The following is a 22,540-nucleotide window of genomic DNA, read 5'->3' as shown; positions in this document are numbered from 1 at the left end:
TATTTTTCTTTGTCTTTTTAATCAACCATCTCCCAGTCCCAAACAACATCTTACTGGGGAACTGGGGTACAAGTCACTGTGGAGCTACCAAGTAATTTGTGGGATACAAAAATCCTGTGTTCAAGTTTTTTGCCCACGATTATTTAAACTAAAAAAGGAACAACTAAGCTGCAGACCAGTGAATTAATCCTTGTATTGCAACAGACTTCCTATGACCTTCCATACTGCCAGCAAAAAGAGGTCACTGTGTTAGTTAAATGCTCATCTCAATACACAGTAGCCCATTAATAAAGGTTATCACAGTAAGACTTGTAGATGAAGCACTAAGCACGGAGAAGGCTTACAGCAACACGGAAGACCTAGAAACCAACCAAGCAGTACAGTTCAAAAACTGAACTGACCTTCCCATGCTCATAAATAAATTAAACTTTTGAAGTTTCTATTCCTCCAATAGCCCTTTTTATAGCTCTTTCTACCAGGGTTCAGCAGAAGGAAAAAAGCTGTATTTTTTCCTCATATACTAGACACTGCAAACTTATGGCGTAGCAAGATCAGTCTTTAGGTAGAACACATGAATCTCATCAACTCTGCTACTAAGACAAAGTCTCGGCCACGGTAAGTCCAGGAACACTGCCATGAGAAGACTGCTTACTGCATGGAAACACACAGCATTGTAACCTTTTAAGCATTTTCTGTTCAGGACACTGATTGAACTTTCAGACCATCTATCATCAACAGCAGATCCTCCTGGCTCTCCTCCATACGCTCTTTTAAGAAAACCATGGAGAAAACAGCAGGATGCAGTTTTAGCTGCGAGAAAAGTTATAGTAAATCTAATCAAAATGGCTGCTCTGAGATTAGGTGCAAGTAAAAGCTCTCTAATGGTAAAAGCAATTTAGAACTGAACAGCTGCCAAAAGATCACTGATGAAAAAAAAATCAATGGGAACATTCAAAAAAGAGATTAGCCAACACACTCAGAAACAATTTATGGGAAAAATCTACACACAATGGTCAGAGATCATTATCCCCCCATCGGTAGGGAAAGCTAGATATCCAAGCTGGTTTTCATTTAAAGAGGGCAACTTTGGCCAAAGAAAAAGCTCTAATATCTTTTCAGCTAAAACGTTTGTGATGCACGCTACATAATATCCACTCTGCATCAGCAAATGCTGGAGCCTTTCTTCAGCGGAGTGGGGACAAGAACGCCTTGCTCCTTAGTCCTGTGTTCCTGTCTCAAGTACCCTGAAATCACTCCAGCCTTTTTCATTATTTGATCAGGCTCCATTTCCACCTCACCCCCTCAATGCCTATGGGAAAGCTACTCCAGAATTTCTTTCTGCCAACATATTTGGGATAAGGCAATTATTTATTATCTAGTCCAAGGAATTTCACTAGTATCTGTGCTTATATAAAAATGGAGGAACGGTATCTGGTCCCTCCTGACACAAAACTTCTAGAAAGAGAAGAAGGGTAGGGAGCAAGAGAGAGAAACAAGTTACATTTTCCTAGGCTGACTCTAGAATAACAGTAGTACAAAAGACAAGTAAGAAACACTGAGACATCAACATGAGAAATATCTGGCATTTAAAAAATATAAAGGTGTTACTTCAGCTGTTTATAAGTGATTCAAATCTTTTTACACTAATTAGAAAAAGAAATTAAATAGAGGAGCCCACTACGCTACATGAACATTCCCTGTGGTTTAGTCTGATGGGTTAATGCGAGAGTCACCTTGTCAGCTGAAATTCAAATTGTACTAGGGCATCAACTATCCATAAAATTATAAATACTGTCTGCAGTTGAGAGAACAGTAACAGTCTCTGAGCTTTTCTCTATTTTAAGTGCCAGAATCATTAACTCAGTTTTTACTGCAACTTACCGGTGAACATTTGCACGTGGAACCAGCTAAATCCACATAGAGCCATATACTCACTGCTGTATGCAAGAGGTTGAATCATTAACGCTGAAACATTGCAAATTTACCATGATTAGGTCAATTAAGCTACTGTTACATTTTTCTAGTAGAACTAGTATTTATGAGCTAGATTACAATTTGTCCCCATTTTCACTCCTCTTGTGTCTATAGTGCATTCTTTGAAAGGTACCTGTATAATTTATTGTGAGAGCTCAGGCATGTCCAAGACAACCACAGGGTACTTAACACAATCACAGTCCTATTTATGACTAGTTCAGAGAAGCACAATTCAAAAGTATGTAATTGCATTACAGTGAGATTTAATATGATAATAATATTTTTAAAGATGTGTGTTTTTTGCAATCTGTCTGGTTGAGCTTATTCATAAGATATTTTAACATCCATTTTTTACTAAAAAAAAATCTCTGAACTCTTTCCTAGAGGAGGTACAAAGAAAGAAAAGCAATTATTTTACCAAGGAGAAAATTATGGAATGAAAAAAGTACTAAAGACAAGAATCATTCCTTCTACTGAGGAATTTCTGTAATTCAGAAAAATGATGTTTTAGAACTCCTAAAATAGTCCCTTATCTCTGAATTTCCCAAACTGCCAAGTCAGATATGGCAGGGATTTTAGAAAGTTCTATTCTATGAGGATAAGAAGGCAAATGAAATGCAACTACATTAAATGCTCTCAGCCTCTATTAATTTCCCATAAAGAGAATAAATTTTGTAATTTAGAGTTTCTATAATATTTACTTTGTTGTGAAGAGATTATATGTGTTTATATAACGCATACCAAATGTTAAAGTACAGCATAAAACAGATTACTTTTTCTAGCCTAAGCTTGATAGCATCTAAAGATTAGATATAAACAAGTTTAACAACTCTGCTCCACGATACAGCATTTACCACCAGCATTTCTAGGTCACGCACAGCAGTACTTGGAAGACAGAATATACAAAACATCACCTCAGAATTAGCATACTGATGCTTTTTTTTTCCTATGTGCATATACATGGGCATCAGGATGAAAGAAAAACCTCAATAATTAGTTAAAAAAATCACTAGATTACTTATAAATACACCATACTGTCACAAAGTGAAATGCATATTTTATTTTCTTTCACTGTGACCTACTTACAGGCAGAACTCAGAAAAAAAAAGTCTATTACACCCACAGAGTCAATAGAGTCAATTATGCAGCCTTCATTCTGACAAAACTTCCACTGATTTTTATGCAAAATTCATGTATTTTCTCAGCCAAGTGCAGAACTAATGTAGTATCTTTACACACAAATAACCAGATGACAGAGGTGAAATTCTGACTATACCAAGATTGATAGGATTTTTGCCACCAGTCTCAAATGAGAGGGATTTTATCAGTAGTGCCCAATAAGGTGGAAAAGTCACACATCAATGGACTGTTCCATGGCTAAATAAATGTCTTTTAAAAGTCACTAATGGCCTTTCAAACCATAGAAAAACACACAAGATAAAGAAGGGTTTCATACAAGCCTACAAAAATACTATGGTTTCATTGCTTACAAATACCCTGCTAACACACGCAGCTCCCACCTCTGTCAGTAAGTTGAACACAGTTTCAGTACCTCATTTCCTCTGTATCATCATTTTGGAGTTGTCACAATCATTACTCTCCCTTCTACCAATCTTCCTCCCGATGCCATTCTCCGCCCACACATATAAATCAACCCTCATTTTGTTCTGCAGGTGTTTGACCAGTCTGCTCTCCCTGTACCTACTGAAGCTGCAACGCAGTCACGAGAGAAAAAGTCTAATCTTGTCCAAAGAAAAAGCATCAAATGGTCTCCTGTGTACAACGTATTAGTAAGATTAATCTGTGACCTTGAAAAATCATCTAACCTGCTGTTTCACTGTTACCTAAGCTCAAAAGCTTTTTTAGCAAGCTTTACAGTCAGCCCATAAACATACCTTCAGGTAGAAACTTGTGTGACAAAGGAAATACACAAACAAGATGCTGTTAGTTCTCTCTGGGAATTCATACACAACATGTAATTTAGTAATTAAACATTTCTGGCTGTGGGACAATCTGCAAATATCTGGGTTTTCACTAGAGAATATCAATATTTAAATATTAAAATAGAAGAACAAAAATATAACCATTTTCCTTAGCCAATAATATAGTTCTCAATTTGACAGGTCAAACTCAAGTTTATTGCTACTTGGAATTTCTCGTTAAAACACAAGGAAAAGTGTGTTGAACTTCTCAGTATCTCTCCCCTCCTTATAGTGAGACCTTTTCATAGTTGCCATGTATCACATATACAGTTGAGATATTAGATTCATATTGATACCAAAAGTAACAAGCAATAAATACACTATTTCTTCCAGAGGAAGGAAAAAAGAAAACAGCTGGACACATCACACAGTTACTGATTCAAGGTATTATTTTCTTTGCTACTCTCAAGTTTATCATACATTTTGAACTCTGCTACTTCAACCTCAAGAAATGGAAAAGCAAGAGGTGTTTATATATGACCGTAAAAATTGAGTGCAGATAGTCCCATTAAAAATGGCGTACTCATGGTACAACTAGAAAATAGACGATGATACAGGATGCTGCAGGTGCAAAGAACTGCATGAAACAGTAAAAGCACAACCATGCACCGTTCCCTCCACTCTGGTCACAAGTTCCAAGTACTCAAAGTATTAGTATAATACATTTATAGCAAAAAGGAGGTAGATGGAAGAGAGGGGAACACAGAAAAATCATACTGCAAAAGCTAAACCTAGTTCTGGCAGAGGAATTTTTGCAGTTTTGCCAATCAGGAGAGGACGAGATGCAGCCCAGAACTTTGTGCAGCACGGACCTGGTCGGTTAAAGGGAGGAGGACAGGTAGGTCAGCTCTGATGTAAGTGTATGAAGAGACAAGGCTGGAAACTTTACTCTTAACACAGCTGCTCATCCTCCTCTGCGATATAAAAGCACCATTGAGCACAGCATAGAGGAATTCACTGTTTCAGCATTACCAGAACCCCAAAAGGCCCTGAAAAATGTTGGCTTAGGGCAAATGATGCAGTCACAGCAGTCATAAACATCACTGAGGAAACCAGCACAGACCAAGATTTCACACCAAAATCTCTTTCTAGGCATTTTTCAATATAAAATTTTAAAAGTTCTCAAAACTTTTGTGGAAAAAGGCTGCAATTTATGAATCATTATTCAAATTGGGTAATCTGATAGACTAAAATGGCTCTTTATACCATAAGGGCAATCAGCGTCCTGTCATCTATCTGGTGGACAATGCTAAGGTTTTACAGAAGAGTGTAAACATTGACTATTTCCCCAAGTAGTGGTTAAATGCAGGTCTAAAGCCATTATACTTCATTTTGATACTTAATACAAATACTTAAAATCTCAAATTCTGACACTGCTCAGCAACTAAGGCCTTTGTGGACCCCGGTATATCCTTAGTAAGAACTGTGTCCCACATTAACAAAAATTCCCTGCTTTTATGATGCTAAGGCAACCTCTTGCTGTGCCTATCTCCCTCTTTTCTCAGCTGGGATGGTAGGCAGCCACAAATCAAGCTAGAAACTGGGGCAGTATGGGGAAGAAGGAGAAATCTACCTTTACCAGCTGACAGCTTTCATGTAATAGGAGAATAAGTTGCACAGCAACATTCATGCTTCATTTCTCAGATACTTTTGTGGCAGGAATAGGAAAGGAAAGACAAAAGCTAAAGCAAAATCATCTCAGATCAATGCACTGGACTGCTTCCAATCTTTCAATCCTTTATTACACAAAACAGTGGAGATGAGACTGATTTGCCTTCCAAGGAACTGCGCTGCAGGCTGTAAAAATAAGAGCTGGGTTTTCAGGCAGGAGCTTAAAAATCTGAATTCTTGTTTCTGCATACAATATGTGTTTAGTGAAGTATTTCAGTCCAAATAAAAGCCATTATTGCTTCAGGTTAGACAGCAATTCAAATATCAAGAAGGCAACAATACCCTTGACAGACTATCTTGAACATCATGTTCCCACTCTTGAATTTAAGCTGCGAGCATCCTAGTGAGCAGAAAGAGCAGCTAAGTGATATGAAGGATAGAAGAACTGACTTTCCAAATGGAAACAGTTTATAGCTAGGTGATAACATGAAGATGTTAAAAGAAAAAAAAAAAAACAACACACCCCACTGTGTTTGAAGGTTATGGAACATTTAGAACAGGGACATGTATTACAGCAAGAAAAAATATATTATCAAGAAAGAGCTTCCTGACAGGAAGGTACATTAGACTAAGAGTATTACCCCAATTGTCTTGCAGCAACTTGAATGTATTTTTGCATCTAATCTGAACAAACCCATGAGGGAATGCTTTGAGATCTACCTAATTCAGAAGCCTTAGAATCAAGCCATGAAACTGGATATACAGTATGACCAAACAAGAACCAATCAGGAGACGAAATAGATTACTTTTAAATACATTTTAAAATTTCTGTGGACTTTCTACCCCTTCCCTTCTCCCTCCAGTGTGAACAGGTATCAATACAGATGTACATAACAGTAAAATAAAGGGTAAAAATCTGCTGGGCACTCTGGCAGAGCTAAAGTTAAGCTGAGAGTAAAACCAAAACATGCTGTTTTTTTTATTGCTCATATTTATTCAATTCACTTCTTTATACACAGGTACTAAGTATATGGATACCATTTGATATTTATGCAGTCATTCAAAGCCTACATTTTCTTTGTAATAAAAACTTTTTAACTGTTACTAATGTTCAATACAGAGATGGCCACTAGGAAACACAGCTGTGAACAGAATAGAGGGAGACTGTCACAGGCAGCAACAAAATATGAGCTACACACTGGAAAGACTCAGAATTTACCAAGATCCAGTGACAGGCAAATCTTAGTGGGAGATACTGGAGCTTTAGCGCTTCAGAAATTCAGTTACACACATACACACACATATGGGAACAACATCCCTGTGAGAAGTTGATCAGACATCTTTAAATGACTTATTTGCCCTTCATCTCATTACTTATATCTCTGAAGTGTTAAGACAGATGTGCAATTTTGAGCAACAGACATTAAGAAATAATTAATTAATCCAGTGTGAAGTTTTTCCTTCTTTTCCCAAATTCAAATTCTATCACTTCCTGTCAGCAAAATTTCACTGAGGCCAAAGAAAATTCAAGGCTTCACCTATCAGTACTTAAAAGTCTGAGTACATGAAAAAATTTTCTTTTGGAGCCTGAAAGAGAAACCGTTCCACTACAGATGGGACCCTAACTTAGACACAGGTCAGCAGATCTTTGAAATCTTGATATTTTTAAAGTTCTGTCATTTTTCCAACTAGGTCCCAGGTTGTTTGGATCCCTGGCTGTCTTTGAGAATGAAGGCAGGCAGCAAGAAGGAAGGAAGAGATTGTATCTTTTAAAAAGTTGCCATTTCTGCAGTAGTCTTCTCTCGTACAAGACTTCTTTTATAAAGTATGTATATAAATATACATACATTTATAAATGTATTTATAGCTATGACTATCTCACAGAACAAAAGTTCTATCTGGATCATGTATAAAAAAATCTTAGAAAGAAATTGTTAGGAATACTGTATGTCTTCTTGGATTATTCCCAGAATCTGTTCTACATATCCTATGTAGTCTCAGAATACATTTTGTAGTATTTACATTATTACCTATTCATCATTCATGACTGAGTGACCTATATTTCACATAAATTAAAGCCTGTGTAATACTGAATTAATTTAATGTAATGAACAAACATTTTATATATCTATGACATAAGGGTTGCATGAGGTGAGAATACATTTACAGTGACTGTAAGAACTACAGATATAGTTCCACAGAGCTGTTATATACTGAAATATCCCAGCACTAATATCTTACCTGTCTTTTAACATTTTCACATTACAGCCACATATATTAATACTGTGATTGTATCATTATAATTCTCTGGATATCAGAGATGTTATCTTCATAATATGCTAATAGAAAAAGCATAATACAGAAAATAGTGTACAAGATCTTAATTCTGCACTAAAGGAGCATACAGAAATCCTGACCTGATATGAAATGCACACAAATAGAGATTATAAAGCATGATACGTTATGTGACAAAACTGCTGTTCAAAAATTATGAATATTACTTAGAGCAGAACATTACTTGTATCAAATACTACCAATCTTAAGACATCTGACTACCCAAAAGAGAATATAGCATATAAGAAATCGGTGCAAATAAGACATATTAAAAAAGGTATATCTTAGGAACTAAAGATGAGAGATTTCTAGATTTACCTGTATCAAGTTCTCAAATATTCAGCAGTATTTTGCTTCATAATACTGACAGAGTGCCACAGTACGGCATTCCATTACTGCATTAGCAGTTAGCTTGCATTTTATCAGTTATCCTTGGGAACAGTAGATTTAAGTATTACTGTGAGCTCAGCATTATGAAGGTGTGTTCATGAGGCTTAATGCAGTGAAAAGCCAGAGTACAGCAGCAGCATTTAGGAAGAACTGTAGCACAACGAATACAGATGCCAGTGACAATATGGTGTACAATTAATATTTATCATTAGAAATATTCTCACAAACACAGCAGTACTAACGATAACTCCCATTTCCAAATCACTGATTTAAAAATACGTACAGTACAATATAGGTTACAGAATTATTTCCGTTTATATACATTAATATGACTGCTTACATGCAAATATGCCTCTTGGATATTTACAGTCTCCAGCTCTATGCAAAGCAATTAAACTATTTAGTCGCTACATTTTAGAGGAAAAGCAAAAGGACTAACAAATGTTAGTTTAAAAATATTTTCATCACACTTCCCTAGGATTTTAACATTCAGAAAAGGTAAGTTCTCTAGTCAATATTATCACAGTATTTTGTCCTACTGCTGCAGATAAAACGATTTAAGGAGTACATAACAATTATATAGTACCTTACCCTTTCTACCGGTGAACCATAGCATGCAATGACGAAACATAGCAGTGGCAGATGGCATTGGTGTTAGTAAATGTGAATAAAAGGATAATAGCAGAGAAATAGCGACTGGCAGATAAGACACAGAAATGTAGATGAAATGAATGCAAGCTGGTAAATCTTGAAGCAAAGCTCCACCTTTAAGCCAAATGTTGCCTCTAGTCTCCTCATAATTGAGCATTAAGTTCTATTTGGATACAAATTGCAACCTTCAGACCAGTCTTGATTCTCTTCATACAGAAATGCATAATTGTATCTTGATAACGAAGATCAGAAATGTTTTCTAAGCGAGACCCATAATCAGAAGCCCATCACTTTCTCCCCTTGAGTGACTTGTTCTTTAAATTTTTAATCTCCAAATCCTGCCAGAGCTACAGTCTCTTTCTAGCACATATGTATCCACTGCAGATGTAAATCCCTGCCTAACCTGCAGCACCCCTGGATCCAGAATGTTCTCAGTGTGCTCATTCATGCTGTTCTGTTGCCAAACATTTAAAATCATCCATCAAATACGAGTGGAATCTAGTATAAGAAAAAAAAAAATCTCTTCTTTCAGCTCACCCTGAAAATGGAAGGTTTTCTGATCAACAGTTATTGTGAAGGTGCTGTCGTCCTCATCGTCTATACCAATCACAGCTCCCTGTGAAACAAAGAACAAAATCCTGATAAGGCAAGCAGTGACATCAGCAGCATACACTCTATCACTACACCACTGGAATTTAAAAAGCATCGACAAATTAGATGCAAACTGAATACAGTAAGGAGCAGAAAGGTTCTCTGTTTAGTCATAGGATACAAGTCAGCTATTTAAAAAAATAAATTTTTAGTTGCAGAAAAAAACAGTAATTATTTGTAAAACGGATTTTCTGGATAATAATATGCATCTCTTATTTTTGTAATGGAAGTGGCTTTACGCTAAAGCATCATGATAGTAAACAGTTTTCTACTACATTCCAACTTATATTTTAAAGAAGAATGGGGAGCAATATCTTATAAGTACTTCCCATGTATAAAAATATTAATTCATAGATATTCTACAAAAAGAAGCTCTTGACCTGATTTTATCTACCAGTCTACAAAAAAAAAAAAAAAATCATTCTAGCAGAATGAATCTGGCCCATCATGTCATGTCACTGGCACGCTGCATGATCTAATTTTCAGTCCCATAGTAAATACTAACTAAGTCATCCGGATATATCAAAAGCAGCTAGCTTTGTCTTCTAACTCTTCATGAATTATTAGAAGGAAATGTATATGAATTATAGAGTTAAAGGCCATCTGTTCATAGCTATTTACAAATCTATCCACATCTTCATTCCTGCCACCCCCCTCCCAAACACTCAATAAATAACACAGTTTCACCCAGGAGACACTGACAAAAAACCATTCCAGGCCTCTGCCAACTCCAACAAATTATAAGATTTAGTTCAAAAATCACCAATGGTTTTACTCAGTTTCTCTTCTCCAGCAGACACAGCATCAGGATCTGTTTTATCCTTCCCCCTCCCACAAAACAGACATCACTGGAAGGTGCACATATTTAAGGGGTAAATTCTGCCCTTACTGTTAGAGTAAACAGCAAGTAACAATAGTACAAGCACCTGTGAGTCAGTTCCAACAAGTGCTTCATTTCATTCAGCCAAGTATCACACCGCAACTGCAGAGTAGGGGGTCAGGTATGTATCAGGCTGACCACAACAGAAGAATCGTTTTGGTACAGACTTAGAGGCAAAGGGATCTGAATCAATGTTATTCACACACATTATTCATAGCCCATATATGAGGTTTCTGGCCAATGGTACCAGCTCATGTATGGCTGGGACTATCACAGGCTCCACAAGATGGAGTGGAAGGAACAGGCCCTCTTTAAGAATAGCACCAACCATATGTAATTCAAGGCTATACAGCAGGAAAGGATGCTCCAAACTGTTTTTAGTTCCCTCCACTGCCAAAAATGTACCACTTAACTTCTCCAAAAGAGTATCTTCCATATAGGCTTTTCAAGGACTGCTCTGTGATCACTATAAAAGAGGCACCTAGAAAGTATACCCAAGCCAGTATAATTCTGAATACTTTTAGTGCCAGGACATAACAACAACCAGATGACTAGCCATTACATTTGGAGACTATCTGGTAACCATGCAGTGTGACAGTGACATTACATGATGGGCCAGATTAATTTTGCCAGAATGATTTTTTTTAAATATACCAATAGATAAAAAATGTCTGGCACTTTAGGTACACGTTTTGCTATACAATAAATCAGAAGATCATTACAAGTTGTACAGTACCATTCTCCTCACCAGCTATATACAAAATCCATAAGTCAGACACCAAGAACATGACCAAGCTATTCTCCCTAGAGAATATAGGTAAAACTAACGTAAGGCTATAAAGGTCAGACTAGGACAGCTAAGTCCTGTCTCCATCCTAAGTGGTGGGAGGAACCTGAGGAGCAGGAAGAGCACACCACTCCCTGTGATCTCAGCACAAGCCTGTGTAAAGTGCACATGCTCTAACTGCAATGCTGAGGCAAAGGGTCTGAGCGTAAGCACAGAAGATACTTCTGTTGTCATGCAGATAATACATATGAACAAGTGAAAGAAAAACTAGAGTGTGAAAGTTTGGGTGTCTATTCCAGAAAACTGAAGCAGGACTTAAGCACAGTACAGATGACATAGATATCTCTATGAACACACCTTCCTAAATACACTACGACAGTCAACAAAAGAATTTGAAGATAAAACTTCAGGCCTATGAAATGTGTATCAAGAGGAACAAGCTTTTAAAAATCTGTTCAAGAAAAAAGGAAGTATTTTAGCCAAATTGCTTAAATTACATGTTTGTTTATGTTCACACCTACAACTACAAATCAACAATTACTCTAAACAGAAAACCTCTTTGACAGAATTTCAGACTGCAGAAGCCCATCTGTTCAGCTATCAGTATCACTGTCATCTGCCAGAAGAGCTGCTTTACAAAAGCAGAAAAAAGAAAGATTCCTTCCTCTTCACAAAAAAAGGCCACACACTTTCAGAGAAAGGATGGGGGAGTCAGCAAATCTTCAGAAAACTCCAAAGAGTAATTTGGGGTGGGAAAGTGGCAGATAGGTGGAAGAGAAAGGGATTGTTTTATGTTAAATACACATAAAGATGGCTCATGCAATATTGAACAGATTGTTCACTTTTAATATTTCCTAAACTGACAGGCTGAGGCCAACCTCCACACTGACAGGCTCACAACTCCATTAAAGCAGGCATGGTTTTTCAGACTAATTTTTTCTGCACAATGCAAATAACATCCTCATGAATCTTTAGGAATGTCATGTTCTAGACAGTGGTCTGAGTTTACATTACCCTTAAAGAAATTCTAAATTAAGATAGCAATACATTAAATAAGGGAAAGTGCAAAAACACCATCTGGAGTGCAAGTGAATGGAGAGTCTCTGTATGAGTCTCAAACGGCTATGGGTAGCCCTTTATTAGGCCCACAGAAAGACTAGAAAGGAGTAACAACAGAAGGAAGGGATAACTAGAAGCAGCAGAGTTCTGCTGCAACGCTCATCACGTTGTGTGTCAGACCACAGATCACCTTCCCTATACTTCTCTTACTTCAAGACTCAAAATGCTCCCATTCATACCCATCATCCTCCTGACTCCTTCCCTCTGATTACATCAGCTCTTTACAAGACTGCTACATACTGGAACCAGAGATTCTATGAGGAATGGGAAAAAATATAGAAAAAGGACTTTTGCAAGAAATATTTTTGGTACGTGCATGACCACAAGGTAGAAACTGGGCATGTGCAAAGACATCACAGCATTCCCACCTCACTTCAGTACTGTCATTTCAAGCTACAACAGTAGCACTCAAAGTTAAATGTCCCAAGCCAGCGTGCCTCAAACAGGTAATACTCAGCTTTCCCACTCTGCATCTTCTTACCTCCATTTCCCCAATTTGTTCCCCACCCCCAGCTATTTCAAAAACTTTGTCTGCTGTGTTCTTCCTTCCCTTTCCAGTCCTCCTCTGTTTCACTAAGCTCGAGCACAGTCAAGTGGCAGGCCTAAAGAGTGTCTGAACTGGCAGAGTGGAGGACACAGTAAGAGAATAAAGGCAAATGAGGACAGAAGGAAGCAGTTTTGCAATGACTTCTGTAGGTACATGTATACACATATATATCTCCACACACAAAGAAATGAGAACTGCAAACAGCAACTTTTTCATAGCGCACTACTACTAACCCGTCTTACTCTGTCACATAATGCTTTTTTATACAATGTATAAAATGCATGTTTTTACACAACGTATAAAATTACAGAATGTAATTAGCCCAGCATGTCACTTGACCTCTAACATTTTCTTTCTTTAAATACTTTTACTATTTCAGTATTTTGCAGAGTCAGGAGTAGAGCCCAAACCTCAAAACTCTCCTTGCAGTTCTCTCCATTAGGCCATATTATACACACTAAGTCATTAACTACTGAACAGAAAAAAACTTACCCTGAGTCTAACACACCCTCGGCGTGATCCTCTCATCATTTTGTCTTTTGACTGAAACAAAAAAACCAGATCACTGGATTAACAACTGGATAGAGTAAGAATTGCAAGGAGAAAGTTAGTTATTCAAAGCAACTGAGGAAGGAATAAAGCATTTTTGTATAATGATTTATTGACTGATTAAATGAGATGCAACTTCAGTTACAAAATCGGTTAGTTCTCACACTAAAGAAAGTACGCCACCATGGTATGAAAAAGAAATCCTTCAAAAAATAAGAATACAATATCCCACTTCTAGAAGTTTTGTAGACACCTTGAAGAAACACTTAGAAGATGCAGTCCACACCTTTATAGAAAGTAAAAAGAAGTGAAGAAGAAAGGAAATGGGAAAATTAAAAATTGGCAATTTACATCTTCCACTTTTCTCTCTTACTCTCAGAAAAGTGTCCATATAAGAAAATCCAGCTGTGCAGGCAGAATTGTACAAATGAAATTATATATCTGTCACAAAGTTTCCCGGATTCATACCCCTTTTCATACAGATAGACCGTTTCTATGTCTACTTCCTAGATAGTACAGCCTGCTTTCATTACAACAGTTAGAAAAGTTACATTTATAACCATTTAAGCGGTAAGAGCCCAGATCAGAAAACAGGATTCCCATATCCATAACCAGTGCTCAAACCTGTAGACTAGCCCACTTTGCAGCTAAACTACTCAATCTCTTCTTTAGTATCTGTTTGAAGCACCGACAAAGGAATTCCAGGGGAAAAAACCTCAACCCCCGAAACGGGCAATTCTAAACAGCCAACTCACTTCTAGCTTGAAATTGTGATACCTTGAACTTTTCAGCTATTCCCAGCACGAACTCAGGTAGATTTGTCAATAACTTTCTGCCAATGTCATAAGTGTTATTGAGCAACAGGGGCAAGTCCAAGTAGCGCACACACAAACTCTTTAAGACAAAGAAAAAAAGAAAACATTTCGGTCACCCTAAATACTCAGTTTTCTGATAGATGCTAAACATCTTCTAGTGTTTAACTACCCACACCACACACTTTCTGTTTATTAAATGATAAATTTCATGCCATTGTAGCCTTATCTGCAAAGGCAGTCTTGTCTAATACAACCCCTTCTCTCTTACCATTCAAGTATTCAAACTATACTCTTTCAGGTCACAAAAATACAGCTATCACTGGTGTCTCGTGAACAGATCCTCTTGCTGTCATCTTCTGAAACATCCACATCTTTCCAACAGTATCTTAACAATTCCAACTAGACAATATATTGATGTGATTATGAACAGCCCCATTTTCACTGAAGCCATTAGACAATGAAATCTTACTGACATCAGTGGAAAAAAAGACAGGAACGAGAAGAATCAGTGTTAACAGTAATAAATTATTCTTTGTCTGCTATGTATTTGAGATATAGCTAAAAGGAAAGCATGAAGCAGTCACAGCAAGTCCTGTTATGAAGAGAGGCTGAGAGACTTGGCCTTGTTCAGCCTGGAGAAGAGAAGGCTCTGGGGAGACCTCATAGCAGCCTTCCAGTACCTGAAGGGCCTACAGGGAGAGGGACTTTCTACAAGGGCAAGTAGTGATAGGACGAGGGGGAACGGTTTTAAACTGAAAGAGGGTAGATTTAGATTAGATATCAGGAAGAAATTCTTTGCCATGAGGGTAGTGAGACAACGGAACAGGTTGCCCAGAGCAGCTGTGGCTGCCCCCTCCCTGGCAGTGTTCAAGGCCAGGTTGGATGGGGATTGGAGCAACCTGGTCTAGTGGAAGGTGTCCCTGCCCATGGCAGGGGGTTGGAACTGGATGATCTTTAAGGTCCCTTCCAACCCAAACTATTCTATGATTTTATGATTCTATGATTCACTAAAGATAATTTTAAAATATAGCAGCAGTCAGAGCTTCAAATAATGTTTTTGCTGATCTCTCATTCAATTCAGTCTCTAATCTGTCAGAGTTGTCTTCTGAATGTTAGAAACCATCAGTATTAATCTATTTGTTTTCACAAAAATACATGTTAGCTGGTCAAAATGAAATGGATGTAAAGACCAGCAGTGCATCCACAATGTATTCTACAGATAAACAATTTCTTTGTAGATTTCCCGAATGAAAACATAGGGAAGATTTTTTGAAGTTGTTTTTTAACAGCTCAAAACCAAAAAAGGATCTAGAAACAAAGTTTCCCCGATAACTTCCTACCAGAAATGGTATATACTTGGGACACACCTCACTAGGGCACACTTTCATTTTTTATAGTCACTGCCTCGAGTGTTCCATACAGCGGGAGGACACTCTGAGAGCCGGTTACTCCCTCTCGTGGTTTCCAGAAGAAATACTGGCATTGTCTTAGCAGGAAAGGAAATCCCTGGGCTGAGGATGTCCAGTGCAGGGAAGATGAGAGCTAGTCCTAGTGCAAGGGAGGGCAGAATCCCAACAACCCTGATTTACACCGTGCCGAATGGCTATCAACTGAGCTGCAAAAGACACTATAAAAGCCTTCCTTTTTCTCGCATGCTGCATTTTAATGGAATGGAAATTAGGTTTAAACATTATTATGTTCTTATTCTGCAAAAAGGTTCACAAGATAAGTCACAGGTTCAGAGTGTGATCCTATATACTTACAATTTCGCCATCTTCAGACAGCGCTTTAATCGGTTATAGCAATTATAACGAAGCGGTAAATCTAATTCATTCTACCTAAGTGGAATAAAGCACCTATAGTTCCATTAGCTGAACTCCCTGGGCACTAAAGCATGCAGCTACCATCACATGTAGTGCTGTATTCTCTCACTGGAATTCAGCAAATCTTTTACTGATTGCTGCAGAAGAGTACTTTAAAACAGAACTCAGCTACGTTTTAGATTTGCCCCCGCCCCAAGAGTAAGGTTTTATAAAAAATACAATTCAGACAGCTTCAGCTTCCCCTTAGAGCACTCTGGTTTTCCCTTTGGTTGAAATCAGGCATGGGTATCCAATATGTCCTACACTTGGTCACGTATTCTTGGATAAATAAAGCCATCCCATAACTGTTCTAAGGAATGGTTCCATTTCACGGAACAAAATCTCATACAGCAGAAAGATGTCTCTGAATGGCTAATTAAAAAGTCACATTTTACTTTCTTTTTATATTTAGTTTTAATATGCAGCTATCTTTTTTCAGTGATCAGTTTCATAACCAGTCAAAATGACATTTTCAGTAAACTTTTCAACACACAGTGCACTGATTTTGAAGATAATGGACTTGAATAGGTTACAAGCAGACAGCAACATGAGATAAATTTCAGCTGAAACTCAAATGAAAATTTGTAAAAATGAACAAAGCTATACAGTATTACTGCAGGGGGGATGTAGGTATCTCCCAAAAAAATATGGCCTTTATTGATTTCTTTTTCACATCCACACAGTGAAGCTGATCAAATACAGAACTGATCTACCATAAGGCATTTCAGGGAACCTACAACTTCTTAGAGAAATGAAAATAATGCCCGGGTCTATTTAAAAAAAAAAAAAAAATCCTAACCCCTCCAAAGGCCCCTAGCCCTCCTTCATCTTTAGAACTACCACTATTTCATTTGAGTTTTAGCTGTTGCATGCAAAGTTTAAGATTTCAATATAAACCCAGCTGCGGTCTGCCTCCAAAACTTCTCAGGCGCAAGTTCTGCTTGTGCAGAGGCACACAGAACTTGAAGAGGTTCGTTTTTGACTCACACAGTGCTGTCAAGGAAATCCCTAACATAAGTACACAGCTGAGCAAAACCACTGATGACATTTATTTCCCGTGAGGGATGAAGAACCTGGAACAAGCTCTATTTATAAATAGTGATGTTTGCAGTTTGACTACGTCTACAGGAGAAGCTGTAGCTTGGACCACTTTCCATAATAGTCACTGTTCTCATCAAATGCTAAGGCAACCCTCATTTTTCAAGCAGAAATAAACACCAACAATTTAAAAACTTTACATACTGTTCCCAGCTCGCCATTCCTCTAGCTCCCTTGCAAGGCACACCCCAGTCTCAGAGGAGGACCTACTTGAGCACAGGGACAGCATCTAACAGCCAGGATGTTTCTGTAGCTAAAGCTTTGACTTTTGTGGATGCAGTCACAAAGCAGGAACCGAAACACTGCAGCAATAACTGAGGATGCCACTGGGGCTCATTTAACCCCAATAAATGCCATGTATATCTGAAAAAGATAAGGCAACAATTTATGATTCCTGACAGAAAAGCATTACACTGCCTATAGAATCCTACAAGAAATTAATACATGAGAGGCCTTAACTGGATCAAGGTGTAAAAGATACAGCACAATCATAGGACACTCACTTCAGCCTCTTCCCCGAGAAGCACAGCTACAGACTAAACAGCCTGTATCTGCAACAGGACTGGTTATCTGATCACCATGTTGATCTTTTCAAATTTCTAAATACTGTAATTGCTATTAAAATTTCATACTGTATAATTCGAAGTTATTTTAAATAAAGCTTATTCATTAAATTGTCTCTCTCACCTGATAATTCACTAGACTCAGCTTAACTGCTCCATTCCCAACCTGCATTGAGGTAAGACTTTTAAATAGCTAGAAACCTTTAACTAAGTTGTAATCTAACAACAACAACAAAAAGTGATCCTCTAGATTGCTACTGGTTTTATTTTGCACACCTAATAAAGAAAATACAAAAAACATGCAATAGATGAGATTTTGCAGGTAAGTGAACAGATTTAGTACTGAACTGGTTTTCTTTGGATCCACAGTTAGCACATGATCTGTACTCTTCTGATTTGCCAAACTGTACCCATCTTGATCCCAATCCCACACGAGCACCCAACTACACTTCATCATATTAATGGAGCAGACAACACGGCTGGCTTTGAGAGGACAGACAACATGCAGTTCAGAGTGCCAGTACAAAATTAACCCATCAAATACATTTGAACAAATCTGAACAGGCACAATGTGTTTATATTGGATGAGAAATGCCAAAGACATGCACTGCAAAGTGATGATCAAGTATTGGGAGACCTAAAACCAGACCCATAGCCTAACTACTAAAGAGGGGTCAACTGCTTAAATTATAATCCTGTAACAATTTATTCAGTGCATTAAAACTTGTGACACAAAGTTAAAGTTATGTACAAAATTCAATTTACTGTTGCATAATAGCCATAAATATTTTTTATCCTGTGTCCGCAAATCATAATTCTTCTTTTTATACCTAGTATGCTTATAATTTTGTCTGTTTTTATCAGACTCACTGAGCTGTTTCCAGTGCATGTGACAGATCGAGTTATTACAGGAAAAAGTGTCACCTCAGCTGAGAATGGAAAGCAGAGAACTCAAAGGGAATGTTTGTGCAAAAGCAGATTTTTTTTCCTGTTTTCTTCAGATTTTTGCACATAGTTGTTGATTAAGAAACTGTATTTGGAAAAAGCAGGAAAAGGCATTCAACTGAAAGTCTCTACCATAGGGGCACTGAGCCATGACTCCAGCTTCAGAGGCATCATTTGAAATCAAGTTAACAAGATTTGTTTTCAGTTTACCACCAAAGGTTCATGAAACCGCTGCAAAATTTGAGTCCTCCTCCTCAATATCTGGATTGTGCAATCCACAAGCAGTTCTTCAATGCAGTACAAACAGTATTAAAGTTACTAACCAGCAGCAATCTCTACCAAGCATGAGGGGAAAAATATTTTTATACCACCACAACTACTTCCTCCTAATGACTGTTTTCACACAGATTTTGCTTCTGAAAGCATTCAACCAGCTTAAGTTTTTAAAAGTAGTTTGAAAGAATACACACTATGGAGTTGTCATACACAACATTTTTTTCTTGCAACCCTCCCTCGCCACACAAGGCAGCTGTTTAAGACTACAACATTTTGAACAGTTCTCCTTTCAATACCACCAGATGTCAAATATCCACAAAGTTTTAAAATATTTTAAGGAACTGACCTTCCTATCTACTGGCCCTGGTTTTAGCATTGTTTGCACATCTATGCCAGTTCTGCTTTCAATTTATTAGACAATTAAAATATTTATTTAAAGAGTACACTTAAAACAAGAATTTAAATTACATTTTTCAACCTTGAGGGGTTCTCTGGATTATTTCTACAGGATTCCCAAGAGTAATCAAGGCTATAGCGGATGTGTATTTAAGACAGCCCTTCTGCCAGAAAACACAAACAAAAAGCAAATTGCATTCAACTCCCTCTTTGTCCCTAGCCGTTTCTTTGTCTTCATGCTATCTTCCAGTATCATGCCAACACACATTTTTATACTGACATGCAGAAAACAAACGGCAGAGCAAATTCAGCTGAAAAAATAAATCAGCAGAAAGTTATTTTTCATCTGGAATCCAGCTCACGGAACAATTTTACAGCTCCTGTGCCAGCAGAAGGCAGAAATGAGCTACTTCAAGACTTTTGTGTTAAATATTGTCAGTGCAGCCAACTACACACTGAAAAAAACACAATGCTTCAGCAGACTTACATTTGCTATACCCTCAAGAGAAAACCTTGGTGGACTCACAAATCAAAGAATATTGAGGGGAAAAAAGAAGTAATTTGTCAAACCATTGGTCAAACTGATCCAAAATGGCACACAGTCATTTATTTCATGTTTCTCTCTTCTAAAAACAGAAAAAACCTAACCATTTACTGATATCAGACAATCATTTATTTGAGCAAAACCATGTAAAGACCATATTTGGAAGACAAGTCCAGATCATACTCTCTGAAATATATAATTCATAAATAAATTTAAACAAATGTAATTATAAGCAACTTTGAGGATGTACATTTCTATTCTGAAAGAGAAAAATCCCACAAACTACAGAAGAAGTGGGAAAAAAGCAAACAATTTGGAATTGTAAAAAACTTTTGTAAACAACTTGGAAATGCATGTGAGAAACATTCGCATTCACACTTGCAAGTAGTACTAGTAGTGTTCACTACAGTACAACTAAGCAGAGAGGTAGGAATACACAAATGAAAACAGAACAGCGTGAACAATAAATTATCTTTTTTTTTGTTGATGTAAAATCTTTTGTCTTGCTCCTTGAAAATTCTAATTATGTCAGAAATGCAAATTTAATTGGATTAATTTGCTTCTGATGGATGTATCTAAAACATATTTAGGTTAACATCTACTCATTTTACCAAAAGACAAAGCATACTAATTTAGGTGCTTTTTTTTTTTCCCCACAAGTGCAATACTATTGCACAGTAACTCTGTTGGAATGTTTATTCCACATTAAGGGTACTTTTCTGCAGTCTATTTTAAGTTACTATCAAAGACGACTAAACACAACAGTGCAAGGACACAGCTATGAAGAGACACATGTTTCTGGATCTAGCTCTGACGGAAAATTCAACTGCATCAGAAGTTATTACCCTGAAGTTTTCCACAGCTCCTCTGCCAAAGGTTAATTGGATTTACTGGAGAAAGTGTTTCTTGCATGTGAAACTTTCTGGATTGAAATGGGCTAAGGACTCTGGGAGAGGTGATGAGCAGGTAAAAGCTGATCAGTTAACTGTAATCTCTGCTATCAGCAAAACTGTTTCCAGATTGCATGCCTACACAGCCAGGTTGGAACAATCTCAGCCTACCCCACCCATGCATTACGCTCATGGGGAAGGGCCAGTTTCAGGCTCCAAAATCATTCCGTTACACTTACACAAGCAGAGCAAGGCAACTATGTTGCTTCAGACTGAAACTGGCTCAGAGGGAACAGAGTACATGACCCGATGTACCCGATCACATAGACAAGCTTTTAATTCTAAATACAAGTCTGCATATACAGAATCACAACAGGCCGTTTTCCTACATAAAGAAAGCCCCCAAACCTTCTAACATTCCAAATTAATGTTGCTTACGTACCACACCCTTATAAACTACCATTCAGGAGCTATTATTCTAAAACTAGAGGTAAAGCTCAAAGAAACAGTATCCTACTCCCTTCCAATGCTAATATTAGCACTCGTGAGACATGCAGTCAACTGGGACTTGATCTGAATTATCTTTCAAACCCCTGCTCCAGCCGACCCTGCAGCCCTACGAGTCATCACGCCAGCACACGCGAAGAAGGGCGCGTGCTGAAGGACCAGTTCTTTTGGCAGCCAGTCTTTCAACACAATACACACCCTTAGGTACAAGCATGAATTCAGACATCTAGAGAATGGCATAACACGTACTTTACAGACATATTTGCGGAAAAGATAGCACATGGTTAAAGAAAGCATTCTAAAATAAATGTTAACTGCAGGAGTTTCTTAGTGGTAAAGGCACACAAAGCAGAGAACGTGGCCCCAACTTGAGTTTTTTAGGACAGGTAGTTAAAAAAGGATTTTTAAATTTGTGCACTGAAAGTCACTATAATAACAGACACATAATAAATTATACAAAATAAAAGTGTAATGCATATGTAGGGATACCTAATCATGGGAAGTAATGAAATATAAGAACTGATTTTTAGTAAACAGGTGGAGACCATAGAATGAAAGTCAGTGCAATAACCAGAATTATTATACACACTAGTCATCAGCAAACATTTCTATTTCTGTAGCTGAGCACTAAATGACTTTGCACCTTGGACCTCTACTTAGACTACACTCACTAATTCACCTCAGTCAAACAGCTAACATTTGAATAGCCATTAAAAAGCAACTATAAAAGCACTTTTGTTTCTCCATCCATATTTCAGGTGAGGGGTTTTTAACGTACACGAACCAAAAGTGTTTGGGAGTCTGTGACTGTTTTATGCTGAGAGCCTTATAAACTCCTACGTCTGGAGAGATAAGCTGTCTCTTAGTAGGGCTGTAAATCCAGATTTAGGAAAAAAGTTTTATATGCAATGCTGCTGTAAGAATATACCTTCACAGACAGCATGATACTCCAAGTTGTTACTTGCTGTAAAGCTATTACAGTTTACTACAGGTTAAATCTGTATGCGTTTTATCCAGACTGGCACACTAATAGTAATTGCTCCACGCTAAGGAAACTTATCCGTGCACGTATGCGGTTCAGCCAGTCAGCCTTCTCATTTAAGGGCATATCCTTGAAAAAAATGAATTTGTACTGTTAACATATTTGTAACTTAATACACATTTTTATA

At 37.5% G+C, this 22,540-nt stretch overlaps 1 protein-coding gene across 2 annotated transcripts in view; it reads right to left on the bottom strand.

Annotated features, from left to right (window-relative positions):
• OSBPL9 (oxysterol binding protein like 9) overlaps positions 1–22,540 on the bottom strand; it is a 64,920-nt gene that overhangs the window by 41,369 nt on the left and 1,011 nt on the right. For both annotated transcript variants that reach the window (XM_068406950.1, XM_068406951.1), the window contains exons 2-3: positions 13,419–13,469; positions 9,480–9,558 (exon numbers count right to left, since the gene is read on the bottom strand). In XM_068406950.1, the coding sequence (XP_068263051.1) occupies positions 9,480–9,558; positions 13,419–13,469 (130 nt within the window). The remainder of the gene's footprint in view (positions 1–9,479; positions 9,559–13,418; positions 13,470–22,540) is intronic.

This window comes from Nyctibius grandis, chromosome 8, assembly GCF_013368605.1.
Source record: "Nyctibius grandis isolate bNycGra1 chromosome 8, bNycGra1.pri, whole genome shotgun sequence".
Classification (NCBI taxonomy): Eukaryota; Metazoa; Chordata; class Aves; order Nyctibiiformes; family Nyctibiidae; genus Nyctibius; species Nyctibius grandis.
The sequence above is the reverse complement of the archived record's forward strand: the minus strand, read 5'-3'. Positions and strand labels throughout refer to the sequence as shown.